General features: G+C 38.8%; 1 protein-coding gene across 1 annotated transcript; it reads left to right on the top strand.

Moving 5' to 3' along the window:
- The first annotated feature begins 830 nt into the window (after positions 1 to 830).
- Positions 831 to 22,715, top strand: LOC109458017 (uncharacterized). The gene is made up of 4 exons (XM_074315738.1): positions 831 to 956; positions 3,794 to 3,881; positions 6,899 to 7,025; positions 18,063 to 22,715. Exons 2-4 carry the CDS (start codon positions 3,867 to 3,869, stop codon positions 20,408 to 20,410), a joined length of 2,490 nt encoding a protein of 829 aa, XP_074171839.1. The 5' UTR covers positions 831 to 956; positions 3,794 to 3,866; the 3' UTR covers positions 20,411 to 22,715.
- Positions 22,716 to 25,580: the final 2,865 nt, after the last annotated feature.

Raw genomic sequence — 25,580 nt, forward strand, 5'->3', positions numbered from 1 at the left:
GACTTAAATGTGAACAAGTATATCTGACATGTATTTGAAGGTAATTTATCTCAAGTGTGAAACAGAATAAGAATTATAAGTAAACAATGCAATTTACAACAATTATCAAACAGTTATTTCTTTTTTAAAGCAATGTTTAGTGACCTCAATTATCACTTGGCGTAGTCCTCCACGCCTCATACCCCAGGTCGTGTTCCCATGAAAGTCTCTGGTACTGAGCAGTGCTGAGTCTTGGCCTCAGCAGTGAATTGGGATAAAAATATTAATAGAAATGCTGTTTTGTTGGGTGTCAGTGTGAAACGGTCTATGCTACCCAGCAAGAATTTTCTATTTCACATTCTAATTTGTAATCCCTACACAAACCCCACTTGTTTAATTAAACTGTTCAAATTAATTCTAATTGCAGAAATTTTCCTGGATCCAACCACCGACCCACATCCACCCACTCACTGCGGATCCCAATTCCCGCTGAGTTGCTTCAGCCTCATCCGCAGGAGTTACGTGCAACCCGCGGGGCATATATAGCTTTTCATTTAAACCGTTTACATCATCTGAGTAGAACATCTTAGTTGCCACCGTAAGTGGCCACAGAACTGCAAGTTTGTATAGCTTAAAACTGTTAGCGCTAGTAATTTTAAACAGGCAGAAAGCAACCAGACGGGAAAGACAGTACAGGATTTCTAAACCCGGAAAAAAACACCTTGTGAGATAGGTGCAGGAACCGGCAGGTTCCGAGCCCGCCCCCGCCCCGCCCGGCCGCACCGACCGCACCGACCGCGTCTTTCTGCCCCCACGCGGCGCCTTGCGCAAGACCGACCTCTCCCCACGCCCCGTCCCCTCCAGGTCGCGCTCCGTGCAGGCCCCACCCCCAAGCCGCCCCGCCTCTTCCCTCCGCGCGGGCAGTTCCCAACAGACCCGGAAACGGGGAACGCAGACCGGAGGTCGCGGTGTGGGAAGTAAGTGTCCGTCTTTCTGTTTTAAACCTGCGTCTCGCGTCCCCCATCTCAGTACTGGCGTCTGGGGTCTCGGCGGACCTGGAAATCCCCACATCCGCCCCTCTCCCCCAAGTAAACGTCTGACGTCGCTATGACAGGCCCGGGGCGCTTCCCTTTGGGTTTAAAATGGCTCTGAGGCTGCTCCCTGCCCTCTGCTTTTCTGTCTTTGGTCCAAGTAGACACTGCGTTTGGACTCGTTTTCTTTCTTAAGTCCGTTTGCCGACCTTTCTGCTCCTCCTGCGGCGTTAAAATCCGTAGGCGAGGTGGACTCGCGGCCTCCCACCTCGCCCTCTAGGCCCCTCTGGGCTGCACCGGTCACCCCGCCCCGGGAGAGACCGCATCCTCTTCCTGGTTCTGGGATTCTGGAGACTCCACCCCTCTCCTGAGACACCCTTCCTCCCCCATCTGCACGCGTCCGCAGGCCGGGTCCTTGTGTTCCCAGGCCTTCAGTTCATAGTCATCCTTCCTCTGACACTGCTTTGGGGGAGGTGACCTGGGCCTGACTTGTGGCACCCCGTGTTCTTCCATCCCAAACTCCACCCCTGTGGAAAATGTGCTTTTCGTGGAGGCTCGAGTGCTTATCTGTCTTGTGCAGCAGCATTGTTTCCTGCCTATTTCAAGTTAGTAGCTTTAGCAGTTTCAAGGTAAAAGCTTACAGGCATCTTACTCCATCCCACTCCCGAATGTGCGGGGCCAAGGGGTTAGAAAACAGCCACTGAAAAAGAAATAGGAAAACGGAGAAGAGAAGAATGAGGGAGAACAGATGGCAATGTAGAGAGTGAGTGAGGGACTTGCAAAGAGACAGTAAGAGTGGAAGAGAATAAGCTGTGAAAGTAGCAGGGGGAGAAAAGCAGGATCTCCCAAGAAGATGAAGGTGAGCAAATAGGAGAGGGGCCTTTGGTAGGTTAGGTAGGAGCAGGGGCAACAATGGTGAGGCACTTCAGAGTGGGGCAACAGCATAAAACAGTTGGATTTATGGACCATAGAGCCACGTGATACCTGTGACTGAAAGTAGAAGAAAGGGTCACCAGAAGAACAGGAAGAAATGGCAGGAAGGAAATCTACCGTGATTCCCCAAAAATACGAACTAGCTGGACCATTAGCTCTAACGTGTCTTTTGGAGCAAAAATTAATATAAGACCTGGTCTTATTTTAATATAATACCGGGTATAATATAATGTATATATACCAGGTCTTATGTAAATTTTTGTTCCAAAAGACACATTAGAGCTGATGGTCCAGCTAGGTCTTATTTTTGGGGAAACACCGTAGGCACCTGAGGATGCCACAGAGTGGGGAGGAAGGGAGTGTGACAGAGAAGAAGGAATATAACAATAGTGAGGGAGCCAAGATGGGGGAAGAAAGTGGTGATACACAGCAAGATTGGGGACAATCAGAAAAGTTGGGGAGAAAGCAACAAGGGGGTAGAAGTTACTGAGTGGGGTAGAAGTTACTGAATGGGGCAGGTGAGGTGTGAGAGAAGGAATAGAGAAGGGGAAACAGGACAGGAGAGGGGGACAACATGAGTAGAAAAACAAAAAAAAAAGAAAAAGATATAGAAAAGGACAGAGGGAAACACATAATAGTAAAGAAAGGGGGGGGGGGATCCACGTCTGGGTATAAACCAAAAGGAAATGAAAACATATTTTGAAGAGATATCTGCACTCCCCAAACATTACTGCATTATTCACAACAGCCGAGATGTGGAAAAAACCTAAATGACTTTGACACATGAATGGGTAAAAGAAACGAGGTATATCTATCTATCTGTGATGAAATATTATTCATTCATAAAAATGAAGGAAATCCTGCCATTTACTGCAACATGGATGAACCTGGAGAATATTTTGTTCAGTGAATTAAGCCAGACAGAGAAAGACAAATAATGTATGATCTTGCTATATGTGGAATCTAAGAAAGTCAAACTCAAAACCAGAGAGGAGAGTGGTGTTGACCAGGGGCTGGAAGGTGGTAAAAATGGGGAGATGTTGGTCAAAGGGTACAAGCCTTCAGTTGTAAAATGAATAAGTTCTAGTTACCTAATGTACAGCATAGTGGCTATAGTTAATCATACTAGGTTACATACTTGAAATTTGCTGAGAGAGAAATCTGAAGTGTTCTGACCACACAGAAAAAAATGGTAATTGTGAGTTGATGGACGTGTTAATTAAATTGATTGTGATAATTATTTTGCAGGGTATAAGTATTTCGAGTGACCATGTTATACTCCCTAAATATACACAACTTGTATTTGTCGATTATACCTCAGTGAAAGTGGAAAAGAACAAGCAGGTGAGAGGTGGTCCTGAATCCTGCTTCACATTAGATTGCTGAGGCATTTTGCAATGACATCTCTTTTGTCTCCTGACCAGAAAGTCTCATTCAAATATTGGGGTGGGTCCAGCCTCAATAATGTTCAAGGTGCTTCAGGTGATTCTAATCTGTATCCGTCACTGAGTAGCAAGGCTCTGGGTCCTCCATTTCTGAGGGCTGAGATCTGGAGTGAGGGTGAGTGGGGCTGGACTCTGCATGGGGTTTGATGGAAGGTGGTGACCCGAAGGGGAGTGTGGAGTCCTCCGAGGTCCCCACAGCTGCAGTGTATGTGAGGGCTCCACCAGGAGGGGAGCCTGATCTGAAGAAAGGTGCAAAACTCACTTGTTGGTCTTAACTAGGAGTTTACTGTTCCCGAATCTACCCTGTAGCAGGGGCAGCAGACATTGTATTTTCCATGTGCCGAGGTCTCCCCTATGGGTCTCCCCACTGTGTGATTGATAAACAGTATATTTTTAACTTTCCAGATTGACTTCTAAAGACTCTTGCCTGAGGAAGAAGCCCAGAAGAGGAGGCAGAGGAAAGAAAAAGGGGTCAGGAATGGCTCTTTCTCAGGTAGTCATATTCTTGGTTGATAGTTGTGTCTGTCCTTCCTGAAATGCCCTTCTTTGACTGGGTGATCTTCTGGCCTGAAGTATTCTGCCTGACACTTGTTTGTTCACACTCAATCTGGGCCTTCCTTCAGTTCCCCTCTTACATTTCTGATTTTAGTTATGGAATTGTCTCATTTTCTTAGTCTATCTAAGGGTTTGTCAATTTGTTAAGTTTTCAAAAGCCCAACTCTTGGTTTGTTGATTTTTTTCATTTTTTAAATTTTCTATTTCATTTATCTCTGTTCTGATTTTTCTTATTTACTTCTTTCCTTCAGGCAAATTTGGGTTTAGTTTTTTTCTAATTTTTCAACTTCTTTCAGGTGTAAAATATATTTCTTATTTGAGCTCTTTGCTTTTTTTAAATGTTAAGCATATACCACAGTAAATGTTTGTCTTAGTGCTGCTTTCACTGCATCCCATACATCTTGATGCTTTGTATTTTCAGTTATATCCAGACATTATAAAAATTTCCTTGTGATTTCTTTTTTGACCTACTGATTGTTTAAAATGAGTTTTTTAATTTCCACATTTTGTGGACTTTTTCTGTTTTTCTTCTGCCATTTGTTTCTAGTTTCATTTCGTTGTGGTTAGAGAAGATACTTTTTATGGTTTCAATTTTTAAAATTTTGTTAAGATTTGTTTTGTGGCTTAATATATGGTCTATAATAGAGAATATTCCATTGAGAAGAACGTGTTTTCTGCTGTTGTTGGGTGGAGTATTCTGTATATGTGTGAGGTCCAATTCGTCTATAGTGTTGTCCTCTGTATCCTTCTTGATCTCCTGTTTGGTTGTTGTATCCGTAAATAAAACTGTACTGCTGGAGTCTCATGCTATTACTGTGCTGATGCCTCTTTCTCCCTTCATTTCTCTCAATGTTTGCCTCATATATTTGAGAGTGCTAATTTTAGAGGCGTATATATTTATAGTTGTTATATGTTCCTAGTGAATGGACCCTCTTATTATAACGTCCTTGGTCTCTTGTGACAGTTTTTGTCTTACAGTCTGTTTCGTCTGATACAATATCTTTAAGGTCCCGTTTGAATGGAATATCTTTTCCCCTCCTTTTATTTTTAGCCTATCTCTGTCCTTAGATTTGTGAATTTTAACAGTTCCAGCTCTTTGAGAGTCTCTCTCTCTCGATTTTTTTCTCCTTTTCCTTCTACTGGTCCTTGCTCAGGCATACTGTACAGTGGTGCATGGCAGGAGCCTCGTCCCGCCCCCTTTCCTCCATTGTTATTGCAGAAGAAATGCATCCAGTATTTGCTGCTGATCATGATTCTTGTGAAATGATCTTCCTTAATGACAGTCTTTTCCCCCAATTTCCTTTCTATCATGATTTTTAATTAAGAATTTTTTCATGTATATACTAGGGTGATGAGGTCTTAAAGTTTAATTTGTTAAATTAATGCATAATACTCATCACTTTTTAAATCTTCAATCATTGTTTTATGAATGCAATAAGGGAATAAACTCTGGTTTTTGTTTTTCTTACATATCTAAATTTAAATGGATAAAATTAATATTTTTGAATGTAGGTATTTTATAGAGACTGGAGTTATTTTATTTTTTGTACATGTTGTACTATTTTCTTTTTACTATCCTACTATAGAATAATGTTGGCAAACTAAATTAAGTACAACTGATACATTTTCATTGTCCTTAAGATGCTGAAACACACATGAATAAAACTGATAGTAAAAAAAAACATCCAGAAATTGTCATCGAGACACAACTCCTCATTTCAGTTAATTTGTGTGTTTGTATGTGCGTGCGTGAGTGCATGGATATTGAAATTCATCAATATTATAAAAGATCTCATCATTTCATAAACAAGTTTTATATTTTTTTTTAACAGTTGAAGTGATAAATATACTCTATGGCCTTAAATTTTTCTACACTATCACATGAATTATTTAAATAGTAATAGTAATATATGTGCACGTGTATGCTTGTGTGCATATAATGACCTTTTATACTATTGCATATTGTTAACCTTGAACTTCATTCTGGTCTCTCAGGGAACCATCTGCCAATACACTTTTAATGGTATGTCTGTTACTTCATTGTTTGATTTTTTACATTCAATTCTAAAGCTTTTTCATCTGAGGTCAGGTGTTTGCTGTGCCATTTCTTAGCTGTTTGATCTGAGGTGAATTTCTTACAGTATCTGTGACATAGTTGTCTCCTCAGTAAGATGGGACCACATCTTCCTCTAATGAGCTATCATGTTGATAAGAAATTAATACACGAGAGAACAATGCTCAGCACATAGGACGATGCTTAGCATTTAGCACATTCAAAAATTTTAGTCATTGCTGTTGCTGTCATCATCACAATTTGACTTTTCTGTCTGATCTGATTATTATGTCCATTTTGGAGGAGGGCAAAGAGCCCTGGACTGTGAAGGGTGAGGTGAAAAATAGCAAAAAACCCAAATCAGTTGGAATGTATCAAACGTGTGAACAGAGGTAAGAGCTCAGAAAGGGAGAGAGGAAGCCATGCCATTACTAGTGTTTGGGAAACTCTCCCATTTTGGGAGAATTCTAAGGGAAAACAGATGTTTGTTTCTTGTGAACTCAAATTTTCCTGACCTTTCTTTAATGGCACTGTGGACTTTGTCATCTCTGAAGACACCAGTCATGCTGCAGCTCATCTAGACATTGAATATCACTCAGTGTGTAGGACATAACATCTAACACTTCTGCATAGACAACTGGTTATTGAATTTTTATTTATATATTTCATGTATTATGCACAAAAGTGAGATACCCACATTGATTTGAAGGCTATCATAATTTCTTATGGAAAATCATGAGAAATTAAAATTAGAGAAATACAACTTGCTCCAAATTCCTTTATGTGGATCTATCAGAAAACACACTTCAATCACATCAATTCTTAACGCCACTCTCCTCATATTGTGTGAAGTTAAGAACTCTCTTCATGGCTCCTTTGGTGAACTGTGTTTTTCATTTCAGGGACGGTTGACATTCAAGGATGTGTTCATAGAATTCTCTCAGGAGGAGTGGGAATGCCTGGACCCTACTCAGCGGAAACTGTACATGGACGTGATGTCGGAGAACTACAGGAACCTGCTCTCCCTGGGTGAGGATAACTTCTCTCCAGAAGTTGGGATCTGCCCTGGATATTGTTACCTTTTTCCTTGTATGCCTCTTGGGAGTCCTTGCGGTTTGACTTGAGTCAAAATCTAGAGTTCGCTTGACTGAGATCAAAACCCTGTTTACTCAGAAATGAATAGCTTAATCATTATCTGGCATCAGAACTTTAAACTTTCTTTTTCTTCAAATGATGGCCCATTTTATGATACATTAGGGATGTTCCAGAGCTTAAGTATTTATAAATTCCTCTGGTATATTTGAAAATACCCAGTGTTCTGATTCCTATCCCTGTGCTGCTGATTCAGTACTGCCTGGAAGAGAGCTGGGTATCTGCACATTACACTGCTCCCTATGCACAGAAGGAGGCAAGTAATAGGTGGATTTGTGAAATACTTTTCTAGACCCATCTGGAATGTCCTCCTTTCTCAGCTGAAGAAACAGCTGGGATTCTGGAAAAGCCACCGCACTTCACATGCCTTTCTTAAGATTAGGAATGTCTGTCTATCTGATTATTACCTCCATTTTGGTGGAAGGTGAAGAGCCCTGGACTGTGAAGAATGAGGTGAAAAATACCAAAAATCCCAAATCAGTTGGAATGTACAAGGTATAATCAAACAATATGGTGAATATTTAAATAAAAAAAATTTATTATAGCAAAAGACACATTGCCATTAATTCCCCTCAGAATACTCCCCCTTGCTTTGAATACACTTATCCCATCATTTTTCTGAAGCATTTCTGGAAGTCCTCTTTTGTGAGTGTCTTTAGTTGCGCTGTCATGGCTGCCTCGGTGTCCTGAATCATTTTGACTTTGTGGAAGAGCCAGAAGTCTCCCAGTGCCAGATCCGGTGAATAAGGTGGATGAGGACATACCATAATGTTTTTATTTGACATAAATTGCTTTATACCAGAAGTGATATGTGATACAGAGCATTGTCATAATGGAGGATGATTTATAGCACACTTTAAAACACACCTTCTCTCAACCATAGCTCACACCTGACTGACTGCACCAAACAAGTTGAAACTTGTCACACACTGTTACTAAGGCTCGAAGTGCCGCTTCCCTTATTGAAGATCCCTGCCTTTCTGTTGGATGGCACTCAGCAGCAGCAGTCACCGTTATTTTTTTTATCACAATGGAAAGGCTCCGTGTCACAGCATCGCTTCTGGTACGGCAATTTCTGTCAAGTAAAAGAATTACAGTGTGTACTCATCCACCTTATTCAGTGGATCTGGCACGGTGCGACTTCTGGCTCTTCCCCAAAGTCAAAATGACCATGAAAGGTAAACGTTTTGAATCGATTCAGGGCATCGAGGCAGCCATGACAGCACAACTAAAGACACTCATGAAAAAGGACTTCCAGAACTGCTTCAGAAAATGGCAAGAATGATGGGATAAGTGTGTTCAAAGTGAGGAGGAGTATTTTGAGGGACATTAATGGCAATGTGTCTTTTATAATACTATAATGTTTTTATTTAAATCTTGACCTTATTTTTTGATCACACCTTGTATCAAAGGTGTGAAAACAGAGGTAAGAGCTCAGCAAGGGAGAGAGGAAGCCACACCATTCATAGTGTTTGGGAAACTCCCAAAGTGGGAGAGTTCTAAGGGAAAACATGTTTGTTTCTTGTGAACTCTCAAAGGAAATTTTTCTTTTCCCCATCTTATCCTTCTGTCCTTCAACATGTAGCATTTATCCTGTCACCCTCCACTGGTGCTGCAGCTTCAACAGAGACAGAGGCAAAATCTTTATCATGATCCCAACACTGTTATCTGGCCCCTGTGACTTATTCGGTTCCTTGACTTTGAGGAGCATGAGGCAGGCTGTTTCAAAGGGTTCTCTTTCCTCCTTGGTCTCTCTTTCTGCCCTTAATTCCATTGGATGCTCAGTTCTTAGTTCATATAAATGAGAGCTGAGACCTTTGTGGTCCTGATTCCTGGATCTATCCCAGTCCTGTCCCCATTTGCTGTAGTTAGAACCTAACCAGGAGATAGGAAAACACTGGCTGTTCTTCCATTCCATCTGGTGCCCCAGAAACTTCATGGAGCTGTCTCCAGTCCTGTCTGCCTGTTCAGATCCCTCAGCCATTTTCTGTTCTGATTTTGCTACACACTGCAGGGGCATGTGTAACGGAGGTGGGTTGGATCTTCTGTAACTGTCACTTAGGAAATCTGTAAAACTGTGGACGGAGAGATCCTCTCTTTGATCCCCAGTCCTATAGGGGGAGCATGTTTCTCTCAGTCTTTCAGGCTCTTAGCTTGGAGTCTGTGGGTACAGCACTTGGTCCCATCTCAAGATCCTACAATATCTGACCCCGTACCTTCTATTTTTTTCTCTGCACCACTCTACCTTTTATGGGAATGTAGATTCTTCAGAGTTCGTATTCTCTTAAGTTTGCATGATTTGTCTCTGAAACTTGCTTTTGAAATAACACATTCCTAGGATCTGAACTTTTATCCTGTTTCTTGCTGTGATAATCCTTCATTAGGTGATGGATAACTTCTGGTGGTCTCCTGTATGGAGTGGGTTTACTTGGTCACAGAATATTCCTGATGGAGAAATCTTTAACTGATACATTACAATGTTATCCTGCTACATACGGAAGCCTCACTTGAAGCTGCTCAGTCCAGTGGTCAGCATGTCTCATGATACCAAGATAGAAGGTATCAGTGAGAGTCTGATAAGTGTTTTCAGTGTTCTTTCTGGTTTTGAGGAGTGTCAAAAAGCATCTCTCCAGAGCACTGTGCGAGTGCTGGTCACATATACATGCTAATGATCATCTCCTTTGAGGCTGCGATAAATAGCATAGAAATTTCTCCCAGGGAGAACACTGTCCATGTTTGCGTCCTCCCATCACTGAGGCTGTTGACTAAACTATTGTTCATGCCACGTTTTTCTTCCCTGGCGTGTGCCATTGTGCATTCTACCTGAATAAATACTATTTATTTATATTTTTTAAGTTAGTTTCAGATGTACAAAACAACGTAATAGACATTTACACCCCCACTAAGTGATAACCCACCAAGTCTGCTACCCCTATGACGTCGTACATAGTTATTACAGTACCATTGACTATATTCCCTATGCTGTACTTTATATCCTGACACACACACACACACACACACACACACACACACACGGTGCCAAAAAAATGTATACACATTTTAAGAGATGTTATCTATGTAGCAGTAGTTCGCCATAATCAGAAGTGTCTGGACGCTGATGGTAACCACTTGAAACACCTCTTGTAATTGCAGAAGTCAAACGTGACTAAATTGAGTATTAAATTTTAATGTTTTTTTCCTTTCTTGAAATGTGTATACATTTTTTTGGCACTCTCTGAGTGTGTGTGTGTGTGTGTGTGTGTGTGTGTGTTTAACTATAGTTGACATCCAATATTATTTTATATTAGTTTTAGGTGTACAGCGCAGTGGTTAGGCATTTATATAATCTATGAAGTGATCCCCCCAATAAGTTCAGTACCCATCTGACACCCTACATAGTCTTTATCCCCTATACTGTATTTCACAGCCCTGTGACTATTTTGTGACTACCAGGTTGTACTTCTAATCCCTTCATCTTTCTCACCCATGTCCCAAATCCCCTCCCATCTAGTAACCAGCAGTTTATTCTCTGTATCTATGAGTCTATATCTGTTTTGCTTATTTATTTTGTCCGTTCGATTCCACATATAAGTGAGATGGTGTGGTATTTGTCTTTCTCAGTCTGACTCATTTTACGTAGCATAGTAGTCTCTAGGTCCATCCATGTTGTTGCAAATGGTAAGATTTCACTCTTTTTAATTTTTTTTTTTTAATATTGGGGAACAGTGTGTCTCTCCAGGGCCCATCAGCTCCAAGTTGTTGTCCTTCAGTCCAGTTGTGGAAGGCACAGCTCAGCTCCAAGTCCAGGCGCTGTTTTCAATCTTAGTTGCAGGGGGCACAGCCCACCATCCCATGTGGGAATTGAATCAGCAACCTTATTGTTTAGAGCTTGAGTTTGAACCAACTGAGCCATCCGGCTGCCCCTTCATTCTTTTTATGGCAGAGTAATACTTCAGTCACAACTGTTTATGTTAATGAGGTGACTTTTGGAAATCCCCAATGATAAGAAGACTAGTTGTCAGTGCAGCCAACCATATAAGGGGCTCGGAACTTATAGTCCCACCTCCTGACCTCCTTGGAGGGGAGGGGCTAGATATTGAGCTGAATCATCAGTGGCTGGTGATTTAATCAGCCATGCCTACGTAATGAAACTTCCATGAAAACAAGAAAGGAGAGGTTTCCGAGAGCTTCTAGGTTAGTGAACATGTGGAGATTCAGAAGAGTGGTGGGCTAGGAAGAGCATGGGACCTCCTGCCCTTTCCCCATACTTTGCCCCATGCATTTCTTCATCTGTCTTTTCTTGAGTTTATATTCTTTCATAGTAAATCAGTAATCTAGTAAGTAAAATGTTTCTGTCAGTTCTGTCAGCTGCTCTAGCAAATAAAGCTAACCCGAGGAAAGGGAGGTTGAAACCTCTGATCTGTAGCTGGTCTGTCAGAAGCCCAGGTGACAACCTGGAGCCATGATTAGCATCTGAATTGGGGTGGGGGAGAGTTGTGTTCTAGGACTGAACCCTTAATCTGTGGGATCTGACACTATGTCCAAGTAGATAGTGTTAGAATTTATTTGAATTGTGGGGTATCAGCTGGTGTTGGAGGATTGCTTGTTGGTGTGGGGAACGCCCCCACCACCCATAGTGGAATTGGTGATCAGACCCTTTTAGAGTTCTTTATATATTCACAATATTAATCTATTATCAGATATATGATTTGCAAGTATTTTCTTCCATAGATTGTGTTTTCACTCTATTAAATGTGTGCTTTTATGCACAATAGTTTGTAATTTTGATGTAGTTCAATTTCTGTGTTTACATTTGTTACCTGTGCTTTTGCTGTCGTATGATAAATTATTGCTGAATCCAATTTAAGCTTTTCTCCTACCGTGTTTCCCCGAAAATAAGACCTAGCTGGATCATCAGCTCTAATGCGTCTTTTAGAGCAAAAATTAATATAAGACCCAGTCTTATTTTAATATAATATAAGACCAGGTCTTTATAATGTAGTATAATATAATATAATACCCGGTCTTATATTTATTTTTGCTCCAAAAGACACATTAGAGCTGATGGTCCGGCTAGGTCTTATTTCTGGGGAAACACGGTATGTTTTCTTCTAGCAATTTTATAGTTTTAGGTCCTATGTTGAGGTGTTTGTTTCACTTTTAGTTAATTTTTATTTATAGTGTGAGGTATTGGTCCCAATATATTCTTCTGCATGTTGATATCCAGTTTTCTCAATACCTTTGGTTGAATAACCTGCCCTTCCTTCCTTGAGTGGTATCGATACCCTGGTGGAATATCATTTGAACATGTATACATGACTATTTCTGATGCCTCTATTTCTGTTCCACTGGTCTATTTGTCTTTCTGCCAGTGGCACATTGTTTTGATTAGTTTAGCTTTGTAATAACTTTGGAAATAAGGAAGCGTGAAACCTTAAACTTTTTCCTTTTGAAGCTTGTTTTTCCTATCCAGAGTCTGTTGCTATTCCTTATGAATCTTATCATGGGTTTATGTATTTCTTCTAAAAATGCTGTTTGGATTTTGCTAGGGATTGCATTTCATCTGTTGATTGCAATATTTTGGCAATATTGTTTTCTAATCCATGAAATTGAGACATCTTTACATTTATTTGTGTCTTTAATTTTTTCCAGCAGTGTTTTTAGTTTTCAGTATACAAATCTTTCCCTTCTTGACTAAGGTTATGCCTTTTTTGTTTGTTTGTTTTTTTGATACTACTGTAAATAGAATTGTTTTAGCAATTTCCTTTCTGATTGTTCATCGTTCATGTATAGAAATACAATTCATTTTTTAACGTTGGTGTTATAACTTGCAGCTCTTCTGAATTCATTTCATTAGTTCTAGCAGTTTTTTTTGCAGAATATTTAGGGTTTTCTATATATTAGATCATATTTAGGTGAACAGATAATTTTGCTTCTCCTTTTTCTATTTGGAGATATTTTATTTCTTTCTCTTGACTATTTGTACCATCTAGGACCTCCAGTACTATGTTTTATAGAAATAGTGAGCATAGGCTTCCTAGTATTGTTCCTGATCTTAGAGGAAAAACTGTGTCTTTCACCACTGAGTATATTAGCTGTGGACTTTTTATATATGTCCTTCATGCTGCTGAGGTAGTATTTTTTAGTAGATGTGCTGCCGAAGCGAGCACGAGGTAGTATTTTTTCTATTCGTAGTTTATTGAGTGTTTTTTATCATGAAAGGCTGTTAACTTTTGTCAAATGCTTTTTCTGCATCAATTGACATGATCATTTGGGTTTTTTCTTCATTTATTCTGTTACTATGCAGTATTACATGCAATGATTTTCATATGTTGACTCATCTTGCATTTCAATAATACAGCTTTCTTGGTTATGGTGTATAATTCTTCTAATGTGCTAGTGAAATTGGTTTTATTATGTTATTGATAATTTTTGCATCAGTATTCTTTGGAGATATTGGTCTGTGGTTGTCTTGTAGTGTCTGTGTCTGACTTTGCTATTAGGGCTATTAGGCCTCATAAGATGAGTTTGGAAGTATTCCTTCCTGTTCAATATTTTTGAGAAGAGTTTGAGTAAGATTAGCATTAATTCTTTTTAAATGTTGAGTAAAATTCCACTTTCAAGCTGTCTAACTTTTCTTTGTTGGATGTTTTTTTATTAGTGATTCACTGACCTTATAAGTTTTAATATGTAACATGGTATAAATGTAAAGTGTACATACAGTGTGATCACATGATACACATATGTTGCTAAATAATTGCAGTAGGTTAACACATCCATCAACTCACATAATTACAACTTGTTTTTGTAGCGAGAGCATTTAAGGTCTACTGTCTTAACAAGTTCAAGTATATAATACAGTAATGTTAACACTGGTCACCATGCTGTACATTAATTCCCTAGAATTTATTTATCTTATAACTGGAAGATACTACTCTGATTAGCATCTTCCATTTCTGCCAACCCACAGCCCCTGTGTTGATAGAAAAGCAGGATTTCCTTTTTTCTTTTTTTAATGGGTGAATTGTGTGTGTGTGTGTGTGTGTGTGTGTCCCTTTTCTTTGTAGTTTTTGGCTATAGATCTCTTCGTGATAGTGATTCCATTTCCTTTTTTTTTTTTTTTTTTATAAATTTATTTGTAATTGTACTTGACATATAGTATTATATAGTTTCAGGTGTATACTAGTGATTCAACATTTATATACCTTACAAAGTGATCAACACAATAATTCCAGTACCCGTCTGTCACTATACATAGTGATAGCATGGAACTTTAATGTTAATTTTTTTTCATCTCAAGATAATAGCTTTATGTGTTCACAGAAGGAACATTCACATCTATTTGTAATGCATGCCAGTGCCTCACAGCCCCCCTCTTTTTTTTTTTTTTCCAAAGGACAGGATGTTTTTCTTTTTTAAGATTTTATTGGGGAAGGGGAACAGGACTTTATTGGGGAACAGTGTGTACTTCCAGGACTTTTTTCCAAGTCAAGTTGTTGTTCTTTCAGTCTTAGTTGTGGAGGGCGCAGCTCAGCTCCAGGTCCAGTTGCCGTTTCTAGTTGCAGGGGGCACAGCCCACCATCCCATATGGGAGTTGAACCGGCAACCTTGTGGTTGAGAGGACGCACTCCAAGCAACTGAGCCATCCGGGAGCTCAGTGGCAGCTCAGCTCAAGGTGCCGTGTTCAATTTTAGTTGCACCTACACTTGTTATCTCTGGTCTTTTTGATGATAGCCATTCTAACTGGGAGGAGATGGTATCTCACTGTGGTTTGGATTTTCATTTCTTCCTGAAGGAGGAGCTGGGAGTTGGGAAGCTTTTTTCTGTTCAATGTCACTGCAGTGTGCTGGGCAGGGAGGAAGCCAAAGGCAAACAAATTGCCTTGAACTTGCCTACAATTCTTGGTTCAGTGTTTTGGGGGTTTCCCCAAAGCAGTTTTTGTTTGTATATTTCTGTTAACTTGATGTCTCCATGAGGTCATCAGCGCCTAGAGTTTACTGGTCTACTCTCTTGCTGACATCACTCCCCATGTCTTTTTTCTTGCAGAGATTGTGTTGAGAGATTCAGGGACATGATTTTAAGTCATTAGAGACCCCAGCAAAAGGGACATTATTATTTTTAATACCAAACAAGAAGTCTTAGCCTAAAAAGTCTATATACCAAAATTGTTAAAATTCATATTTAAAAACATATTATGTAATATTTTATTTAGTAAGATTCTTTTTCCTTTTTCTCTTTCAACTAATAGTATTCACTTCCTTAAAATACTCAGACCTTGGAAAAACCTCCTGCTAACTTTGTTTCCCAAAACAAACTCTCTGCCCTCCCAGCCAGGAGATCATCATTCTGAACCCGTGGGCTTCCTACTTTGTTGTACTATTGATACGATTTTATTGTGTCTGCACGTGTGTGCAGAATAAACTCATCCATTTTCTCTTGATGGACACTTGTAGTAATTTTCTTCCAGTTACTGCCAAGAACATTGCTGCACATACATCTTGGACTATATCTATGTGTGTTTGTCTTGAATATATGCCTAGAAATGGAACGCATGGAATATTCAATTTGATCAATTTCATAGCAAGCATTGTAATAGACGTAAACCTGCTTCCACCCTATAAGATCACACTATCCATTTTTAAATTTCTTTCATTTTTGCCCCATGTTCATAGTATAATTCCCACAGTTAAAAATGGGACAGTATTATGCTGCTTGCTAAACCAGGTCTTCTTTCTTCCAAGGTTGCCCTCCTACAGTCATGTTCCCACAGACATGGAAGCATAATGGGCAAGTTCTGCCCCCACATGCCCATTATTCTGTCCTCCACTCTTGCCTTCCCCAGTCCTGAGCTTTCCTCACATGGCACCTTGATCTGGCTGGAATACACTGTTATTTCCTAGCATATTAAATCTGTACTCCTGATCTCACCGATTTCTACCACACGCCTTCATCAGTCCTGCAACCACCTGTACTCCTCATACTAAAAAATGCCCCCCAACTTTGTCAGGACATGACCTAAATAAGTATGTGCAGGGGTGTCAACTACGAAACCACATGCTGAGCAATACTGTCACAGTGACACAGCTTAGCTCTCATATCTCCCTTGCAGTATTTCTTTCTACGCTCCTGATAATATCTGTACTGCGTGGGTGGGGAGTCATACTTAAGAACATGTCATCTGTATCTGTAGGTCCAGGTTCAAATCCTGTTTCTCTTTCTATGTTATGGGGATTGTATACATAAACCCTGTGAGTCTCCTGCCCTTTTGAAAAATAGTGGTAATTTCCCACAAGGCTTTTAAAAGTATGTTAGTGCTGAGTAAAGCATAGGAAATACAGAGGGTGCCAAAAAAAGTATACACATTTTTAAGAAAGGAAAAAACTGTATTAAAATTGTAATACTCAATATGTAGTCACGTTTGACTTCTGCAATTATAAGAGGTGCTCAAAGTGGTTACCAGGAGCATCCAGACACTTCTGATTACGGCAAACTACTGCTACATAGATAACATCTCTTAAAATGTGTATACATTTTTTTGGCACCCTCTGTATAATCAATTAAGTTGTAGCTATATTTGATGTCAGAAGGGTAGTAGATTGGGGGGCTTATCACTTTGTGAGGGGTGTATGTGTCTTAATTATTACATTGTTTTGTACACCTGAAACTAAACAATAATAATAAAATAATTTTTTAAAAAGCATATTAGTGCTGTTAGATGTCTCAGGACATTGTATGTTTTATACTAAAGACTCAAAAGTTACTTTTGTGTAATAAATAAGATTTTCTGTCACATTTATTTTGAGATGTTGCTTTGCCTGCATTGTATTGTACGTTTTTGTTTTGGAATTTGATCCCTCACCTTAGTTAATAACTTTTCAAAGCACAGACTATGTATTACACAAATTGTGGGGCCAATGTACTGGACAATTAAAGGGCACTGCATGCACAGGGAATTGCTCTGGTGGTTGGGTGTTATATACTTGCAGTCATAAAATCATAAGGGTGACGTCTGGCCTCCTTCTCTGTTCTTCTTTATAGTGTTATGTATTTTCCTGACCTGAGACTTCAGAGTCAGGATCCCAGTGTAATTTCCAGGTCTCATATTGTGTGTTCTTTCTAGAATATAAGTTCTTTCTTTATTCTTGCAGAGGAATGTTTAGAGTTTGATGAGTGTAATTTTCTATAATATAGTTACTTGTTATTTACTGCAGGTTTTATGGATTCCTAGAATATTTTATTTATTAACTTTTATTTAGATATGCAGATGATGGTCTGTCAGTGTGCATTATGCACTACGAACTAACATGTACCGTTGGTGATGTTCTAAAATGCCTATTCTTCGTGGGTACAGTTAGTTTTATAGCGGGTCTTTAGAAAAATATTTTGATTTTTGAAGTTTTGTTTTTAATTTTCTCAATGCTATGTTCTGCAATTTTGGTCTGCTTTTTATTTAAATTATTGAAATAATCTTGTTTGGGATTATTTACCATTACAATATGTTGTTGTTCTTTGGCATTTATTTATGTCCAATATGTATGTAAAAATATGTATAATATAACATTTTTCTCCTCAATTATGATATAACAGTTTGGTTACTGCAAATTGGTTTGTGTTTTCGGGTCATCGTGGAAAAATGTTCTTTCTTTGAGAGCTAACATAAGTTTGTACAACTTGTTTTTATCATAGGGTGTTTGAAACTAGCCTATACAACAATTAATTTGAATTGCATGTGACTTTCATTAGTAAATAATCCTATTTTTTTAGTGTTTCTGAAAATTTGAGTATCATGGTTGGGAAGTTTTATGAACTGTGTTCACTATAATTTTTCTTTTGGTGTAATAGTAGCTTTTTACATGAAACATTTATTTAGAAACTGCAGTTAATAGGATATCTATGGTTCTTTATATCTTGTAGATATCTGTCTTCCACATGTGATCAAGAAATTACAACCAACAACAACCAGTAATACAGAAGATGTATTCCAAACAGGGATGTTTGGAACACCTGAAAGCCACGTAATCAAAGATTTTTACTTCAGGGAAATCCAGGAAAATATGTATGACTTTGAGTGTCAGTGGAGAGATGATGAAAGAAATTACAAAGGAATGTTCATAACCCCTAAAAAACATCTCACTGATAGGAGAGATCAACATGGTAGAAGGGATGCAGGAAACAAACCTGTGGAAAATAGGCTGAGGTTAAGCTCTCAGCATGAACTGCAAATATTCCAAACTGAAGGGAACATTTATGGATTTAATCTAGTTGAGAACTCTGTCTTCAATATGTCCTCAGTTTCTGCACTTCAAAGACTTCCTCCTGGTGTCCAAGCCAACATTTCGAATGTATATGGGAATGATTTTAGGCATCCTTCAATACTGACAAAAGACCAGAAAGCATGCAGGACAAAACCTTACAAATGTAATGAGTGTGGAAAAGCCTTTAGTATACGTTCAAGACTAATTTACCACCAGGTAATCCATACTGGAGAGAGACCATACAAATGTAATGAGTGTGGCAAAACATTTACTCGAGCCTCACACCTCAGTACACATCAGGTAGTTCATAGTGGAGAGAGACCTTACAAATGTAACGAGTGTGGCAAGGTCTTTAGTGAAAAATCAAACCTTGCATGCCATCAGAGAATACATACTGGAGAGAAGCGATACAAATGTAATGTGTGTGGCAAAGCTTTTAGTGCGCATTCAAGCCTAAGTAGACATCAGATAATCCACACTGGAGTGAAACCTTACAAATGTAATGAGTGTGGCAAGGTTTTCCATAGAAAATCATACCTTACAAGTCACCGGAATATTCATGCTGGTGTAAAACCTTACAAATGCATTGACTGTGGCAAGGACTTTAGTGAAAAATCACACCTTACAAGTCATCAGAGAATCCATACTGGAGAGAAACCTTACAAATGTAATGTGTGTGGCAGAGCCTTCAGTATGGGTTCAAGCCTAAATAGACATCAACTATTGCATAGCAGAGAAACACATTATAAATACATTGAGTGTGGCAAGGTTTTCAGTAATATATCACACCTTGTAGGTCATCAGAGAATTCATACAGGAGAGAAACAGTACAAATGTAATGTGTGTGGCAAAGCTTTTAGTGTGCGTTCAAGCCTAAGTAGACATCAGGTAATCCACACTGGAGAGAAACCTTACCAATGTAATGAGTGCGGTAAGGTTTTCCAGAGAAAAGCACACCTTAAACGTCATTGGAGCATTCACACTGGTGAAAAACCTTACAAGTGCAATGAGTGTGGCAAGGCCTTTAGTCACTCTTCACACCTTGTAAGACATCAGATAATCCACACTGGAGAGAAACCTTACCAATGTAATGAGTGTGGCAAGGTTTTCCAGAGAAAATCATACCTTGCAAGTCACCAGAGAATTCATACTGGTGAAAAACCTTACAAATGTAATGACTGTGGCAGGGTCTTTAGTGAAAAATCAAACCTTTCCTGCCATCGGAGGTTACATACTGGAGATAAGCCTCACAAATGTAATGAGTGTGGCAAAGCTTTTAGTGTGCGTTCAATCCTCGCTAGACATCAGGTAATCCATAGTGGAGAGAAACCTTACAAATGTAATGAGTGTGGCAGTGTTTTTAGTTACAAATCAAACCTGGCACGTCATTGGAGCACTCATACAGGTGAAAAACCTTACAAATGTAATGTGTGTGGCAAGGTCTTTAGTGAAAAATCAAACCTTACATGCCATCAGAGAATCCATACTGGAGAGAAGCCTTATAAATGTAATGTGTGTGGCAAAGCCTTTATTGTGCGTTCAAGCCTAAGTAGACATCAGACATTCCACACTGGAGAGAGACCTTACAAATGTAATGTGTGTGGCAAGGACTTTAGTCACTCTTCACACCTTGCAAGACATCTGCGAATACATACTAGAGAGAAGCCTTACAAATGTAATGTGTGTGGCAAAGCTTTTAGTGTGCGTTCAAGCCTAAGTAGACATCAGATAATCCACACTGGAGAGAGACCTTACCAATGTAATGAGTGTGGTAAGGTTTTCCAGAGAAAATCGCACCTTAAACGTCATTGGAGCACTCATACTGGTGAAAAACCTTACAAGTGCAATGAGTGTGGCAAGGCCTTTAGTCACTCTTCACACCTGAGAAGACATCAGATAATCCACACTGGAGAGAAGCCTTACAAATGTAATGAGTGTGGCAAAGCCTTCAGTGTGCGCTGGAGCCTAACTTACCATCAGGTAATTCATAATAGAGAGAAACCTTAAAAATGTAATGAGTGTGGCCTAATTTACCATCAGATACTCCGTACTGGCGAGAGACCTTACAAATACACTGGATGTGCCAAAGCTTTTAGGTATTGCCTTAAACTCGGTTCACCAAACAGTTCATACTTACGAATGCAGTGATTATGACAAAAGTTTAAATTAGTACTCTCACTAGATACAAAAATATACATCCTGTAGAGTAAATGTACAAATTAATGTGTGTGAGAAGGTTTTTACCCATATGTCGGAGTGATATCTTTCCAATGTAATGAGCGTGGCAAAGCCTTTACTCAGGGCTCACACCTCACTACACATCAGATGATCCATACTGGAGAAAAGCCATATAAATGTATGTGCCAAGGTGTTCAGTCAAAATTCACACCTTGCAAATCTCTCATACTGGAGATGTAATATAATGAATGTGACAAAGTCTTTAGTCAAAATTCACACCTTGTTAATAACCAGAGAATTCATACTGGAGAGAAAACTTACAAATGTAATGAGGGTGGCAAATCCTTCAGTGTGCATTCAGGCCTAAGTTAACATCGGCAGTCTATACTGGCAATAGACCTTACAGTGTAATGAATAGGGCAAGATTTGTAGCAGGTGTTCACACTTTAGCTTCATGAGAAAATAGATACTGGAGGAAAGCCATACAAATGTATTGAATGGGGCAAGGCCTCCAGAAAATGGTCAGACCTCAGGTTTCACCAAAGAATTCATTCTGGAGAGAAACCGTACAAACACCATGAGTGTGGCAAAGCCTTTACTTGGGGCTCACATCTCACCAATACTGGCAAGAGAACTTACAAATGTATTGCTTGTGGCAAGGCTTTTAGGCATTGCCTTAAACTGTGTTTACCAAATAGTTCATACTTATAAGTACAATGAATATGAAAATGTTTTAAATTAGTGCTCAGTCTTCACTAGATACAGGAATATACATTCCTGGGAGAAATCACACACATATAATGTGTGTGTCAAGGTTTTTACCCAAAGATCAAAGGTTGGGGGAACCTACTGGAGGGATACCTTACAAGTGCAAAGAGTGGCAAAGCCATTACCTTGAGTTCAGGTATTGTGCAACAACAGAGACCACATTGAAGAGAAATTACGTAAATTTATGTGGCAGAGTCTTTAAGCCTCACAATTCACTAGACACCGTAATATACGTCTTTGAGAGAAACTACATAAAAGTAATGTGCATGCTAAAGCTTTTACCCATAGATCAAAAGTGTGGGGTATCAGAGGATTTATACTGGAAAGCAACCTTACAAATGTGATGCATGTCATAGGCTTTTCATCAAATGTCTATTCCTTTGGAGTAATGACAGTTCATACAGGACGGACCCATACAAATATACTCAACATTGAAATACTATTAAGAAACTTGGGGTTCACCCAAGAATTCATACTGGGAAGAATCCTTACAAATGAATGTAATGAATGTAGTCAAAATTTTAACCAATTCTTACAACCTACCACCCTTTCAAGAATCCATAATAGGTATAGCTAAGTCTCTAGTTCTCTGAGATTAACCTGAGGTATTATTAATACATACCGCAGAATAATTATGTAAGTGAAACTTAAAACTCACGACATGGGACAAGGATGTGAACAAATTATTTTTAGTGTTTATAATATTGTTATTTTGAGTTTTCTTGAAAAGACTCCATTACTATTTATTACATTCAACTTGCAGTTTGAGGGCTGTTGATCTTATCTTTCCAGGCTTTTCATGATGGTCTTTGGGAAGGAATCTATATGGTTAAAGGGCCAACTTCATTAAGTACCATTCATTCATATCCATGTTCCCTGGATAAACAAGGACACTGATTATCAAATTCATTATTATATGACTTAGCATTAGGGAAGGCAGAGAATAATGTAAAATTACGGTGTAAGTCATGGTTATTGTTCTAAGTGCCCTTCTCTTGACAGACCATTGTAGGTTATAGAAAAGAATGCTCTACCAACTGACCATGAAACAGGCCTGGACATTAAGGGACTGGGTTATTAGGGAGCAATTATGGGGTAAAATAATACAGAAGAAATGGTGGTGTGGTGACTTTCTCCATTAAGTGGCAATAGCTGTTGTATATCAGACATTACTGGAAAATTAGTTTTATTTTTGGAAATTAAGAGGGAGCAGTTATCTGAGAGGGGAGTTTAATCAAAAGAACCAGAATAGTATGTGCATGTGTATGATTCACATTTATCTGTTGGCATTACTTTTGCCACTGTTTTATTCAGAATGTATTACAAGTCTCGTGTTTTAATAAAATGTAATCATTTTTTTTCATAACCCTGAATTGAATCTTTTCTACCAACTCAGTTTTATTGCACCTCTGTAGGGTTCTTCATAACATAAACTAATAATGCACCATTAGGCTCTCAAGGTTGAAGGACTCTATAACAATTTACTTCCATGATGAAATCAAAGGACATACAATTTTGGGGTTGTATACTCGCAGTTTGCACTTGAGTTATCTATCCAACTCTGCCACAGGACATTTATGAGGCTATAATAATAATACCATAGCGTTGCAATTTCAGTCTCTGACCTCCTGAAACCTGCCCCCATTCATGAATATGTACCATATGATTATATTTCTTTATCCTTTTTTGTGCCCAAATAAAGCCCATGGCATGTGCCTTGTTTTACATGAAATGAAAAATAGAAATATAGTAAGCATATTGAAAAACTAAGAAATCAAAGAAAATTTCAGAAATAAGGATAAAAATAAAGTCTGTTTTGAGCTTGGAGCACTCAATGAAGTAAATTAAGTGAACAATATACACTAAAGTGTTAAGATTATTTGTTACATAAGAAAGCTTTCTAGGGAGAGCAGGGTAGACTTCCTGCTGGTGAAAAACTGGTTTGAGAGACTAAAACTTGTATATATTTACTCTTAAAACTCCTGATTTCTTGGTTGGGAAAACCACAATTTTCATGGTAATAATTTATTACATTCCTTCCTGATGCACCTGTGGGTTCCATTGTAAGTCATGATTGTTGAAAATGCTTGTAAAATACTACTTACATACACTGCCCAGGGTATTTTTAAAGCAAATTAATGCTTGGAAATGTTTACTAAATAAGATACTGAACAATTTTAATAGAAAAGCAATTTTCCAAAAGATATTAAAATGTTCCTTTGAAATTATGGTAATAGGCAATATGTTACATGGTTGATTTTGAACTAGTAAAATTTATTTTTTAATATAATTGTTTCTTAGCATTTTTTCCTTCCACACATTGTGACCAGATTATATATTCCATTTCCATTTTTTCCTGCTGTATACCAAGAGATACATAAATCATGGGTTGTGTTGAAACTTGTGGCATGAAAATGTACATACAACGATGACAGGTACAAAGTAGGTGCTCCAAAAATATGAAGAAAAAGTTCCTTTAGATCTTTACTTCAAGGAAATTACTGGAATGGCACAAGGTGAACTGAAGTATTTTCAGGTGGGATTGGCTACATTAAGGTGCTTGAAAATCAAGTGTATGGAGGTCAACAAGCACAAGAGAAGCACAAGAAAATATAACGATGAGAAAGTTCCCAAGATTCCAACTTTGACTTGTGACAGGGAGACAGTCTCCACTGCTAAATGCTTGGAGGCCATTCTGCCATTTCCCAGTGACAGGTATTCGTATTCAGAGCCAGACGGTCTGGCAGGGAAAGTGAGGTTTGTTCTACTTTTACCATGACACCCAATGTCTTCCACCTAGAATTTGTACCCATTGCACAATAATACATATATTTCAAAGACTCATTCAGTCACATCCCAGAAAGTGGCTGAATCCGGGTTTGAATCCATGCTGTCTACAGGCTGCAAAGACAAACCTCTTAACCATGATGCTACAGTAGCGAGGCAAATGATTTCTATCCTTCAACTACTCAACATCTTGACTTAATTTTTGAGTATCTTTTGTCATTTTAAAATGGGTTATCTGCTAATGTAATTGTTGTTATGGTAACATTCTATTATGTATATACTGCTATTTTATAGGCCAATATTAGTAATGAATGAATAGTTAAGATGCAGGTGCACTGATTACCACAATCCTACAGAAAAGATTTTGCAAGATGAAGTTGTATTGATTGAGGCAAGAATGGTTCACTATTATGATGGATACAGAAGATACCTTTCTCTTTAGCCAGGAACAAGGGTAAAGTGATACTGAGAAAATTGCAGAATGTGGTGGCCAGCTGAGTTATAGAACCAAAACAAGTAAAATGTTTTAGGGTAGAGACTAAATTATTGATTACAGGTCATTCAATCATTTGTTTATTAATGAAGGGCTACTAAAGAAAACTACTAGAAATAATTTAATAACTCAATAGACTCAAAACAATATGGATCTAAAAGCTATGGAAACAGGCACATTAAATTCATACAGTAGATTTGTAGAAAGGCTGAGTGAAACCAAATTTTTAAAAATTATTAAGATAATTTACATGTTACAAAATTGTTTCATTTTAAATATAAAATTCAATGATTCTTAGTACATTTACAAAGTTGTGAAATCATCCTCACAATCTTTCAAAAATTGCTATCATCTCTCCCAGAGGATTATATTTAACCAAACAAACAAACAAAAAACAAACAAACCAAAAAACCCAAAGGTGACAGAGTAGGTAAATGCTATGCTGCCTCCTCCCATGACCACATCAAAATTATAAACTATAGACAAGTTACCTTTGAGAACCTGAAGACTAACTGAACAAAACTCCTTTAATGATTACAGAAGCCACTTTGAGACTGGTAGGAGGGGCACAGACTCAAAACGGGCTGGTCCCACACCCACATGAGGTATATATCAGCTGTGGAGATTCCCCCTGAGGAGCAAGGTCTCCCAGCCCCACACTGGGCTTGGCAGCCTGGAGCACCGGTGACAGTCACAGTAGTTCTCACCTCCCCACCCCCCGCAATCTGGCTGTGAAAATAAGTGGGGATTTACTGTGAGTGAAATGGAGGCTGCTGTAGACCCAGGAGTCCTCTTAAACGTTCCAAGAACAAGCTCACAAGCTCACATTCACCCCAAGCTCTGGTGAAGAGACAGCAGCTGGAAAAGCACCTGTAAGGAATAGAATATATGAAGGTCTGCCCGGGGACATTTGGGGATGTAAACTTTCCCAGTGGCTGGGATACATGCTTG

This window comes from Rhinolophus sinicus, linkage group LG11, assembly GCF_036562045.2.
Source record: "Rhinolophus sinicus isolate RSC01 linkage group LG11, ASM3656204v1, whole genome shotgun sequence".
Classification (NCBI taxonomy): domain Eukaryota; kingdom Metazoa; phylum Chordata; class Mammalia; order Chiroptera; family Rhinolophidae; genus Rhinolophus; species Rhinolophus sinicus.

What these genes read in the sequence shown, in the direction of transcription:
- LOC109458017 (XM_074315738.1), top strand. An exon ending in CAGGAACCTGCTCTCCCTGG is followed by an intron (nt 7,026 to 18,062) that starts GTGAGGATAACT and finishes TATATCTTGTAG; the next exon opens with ATATCTGTCTTCCACATGTG.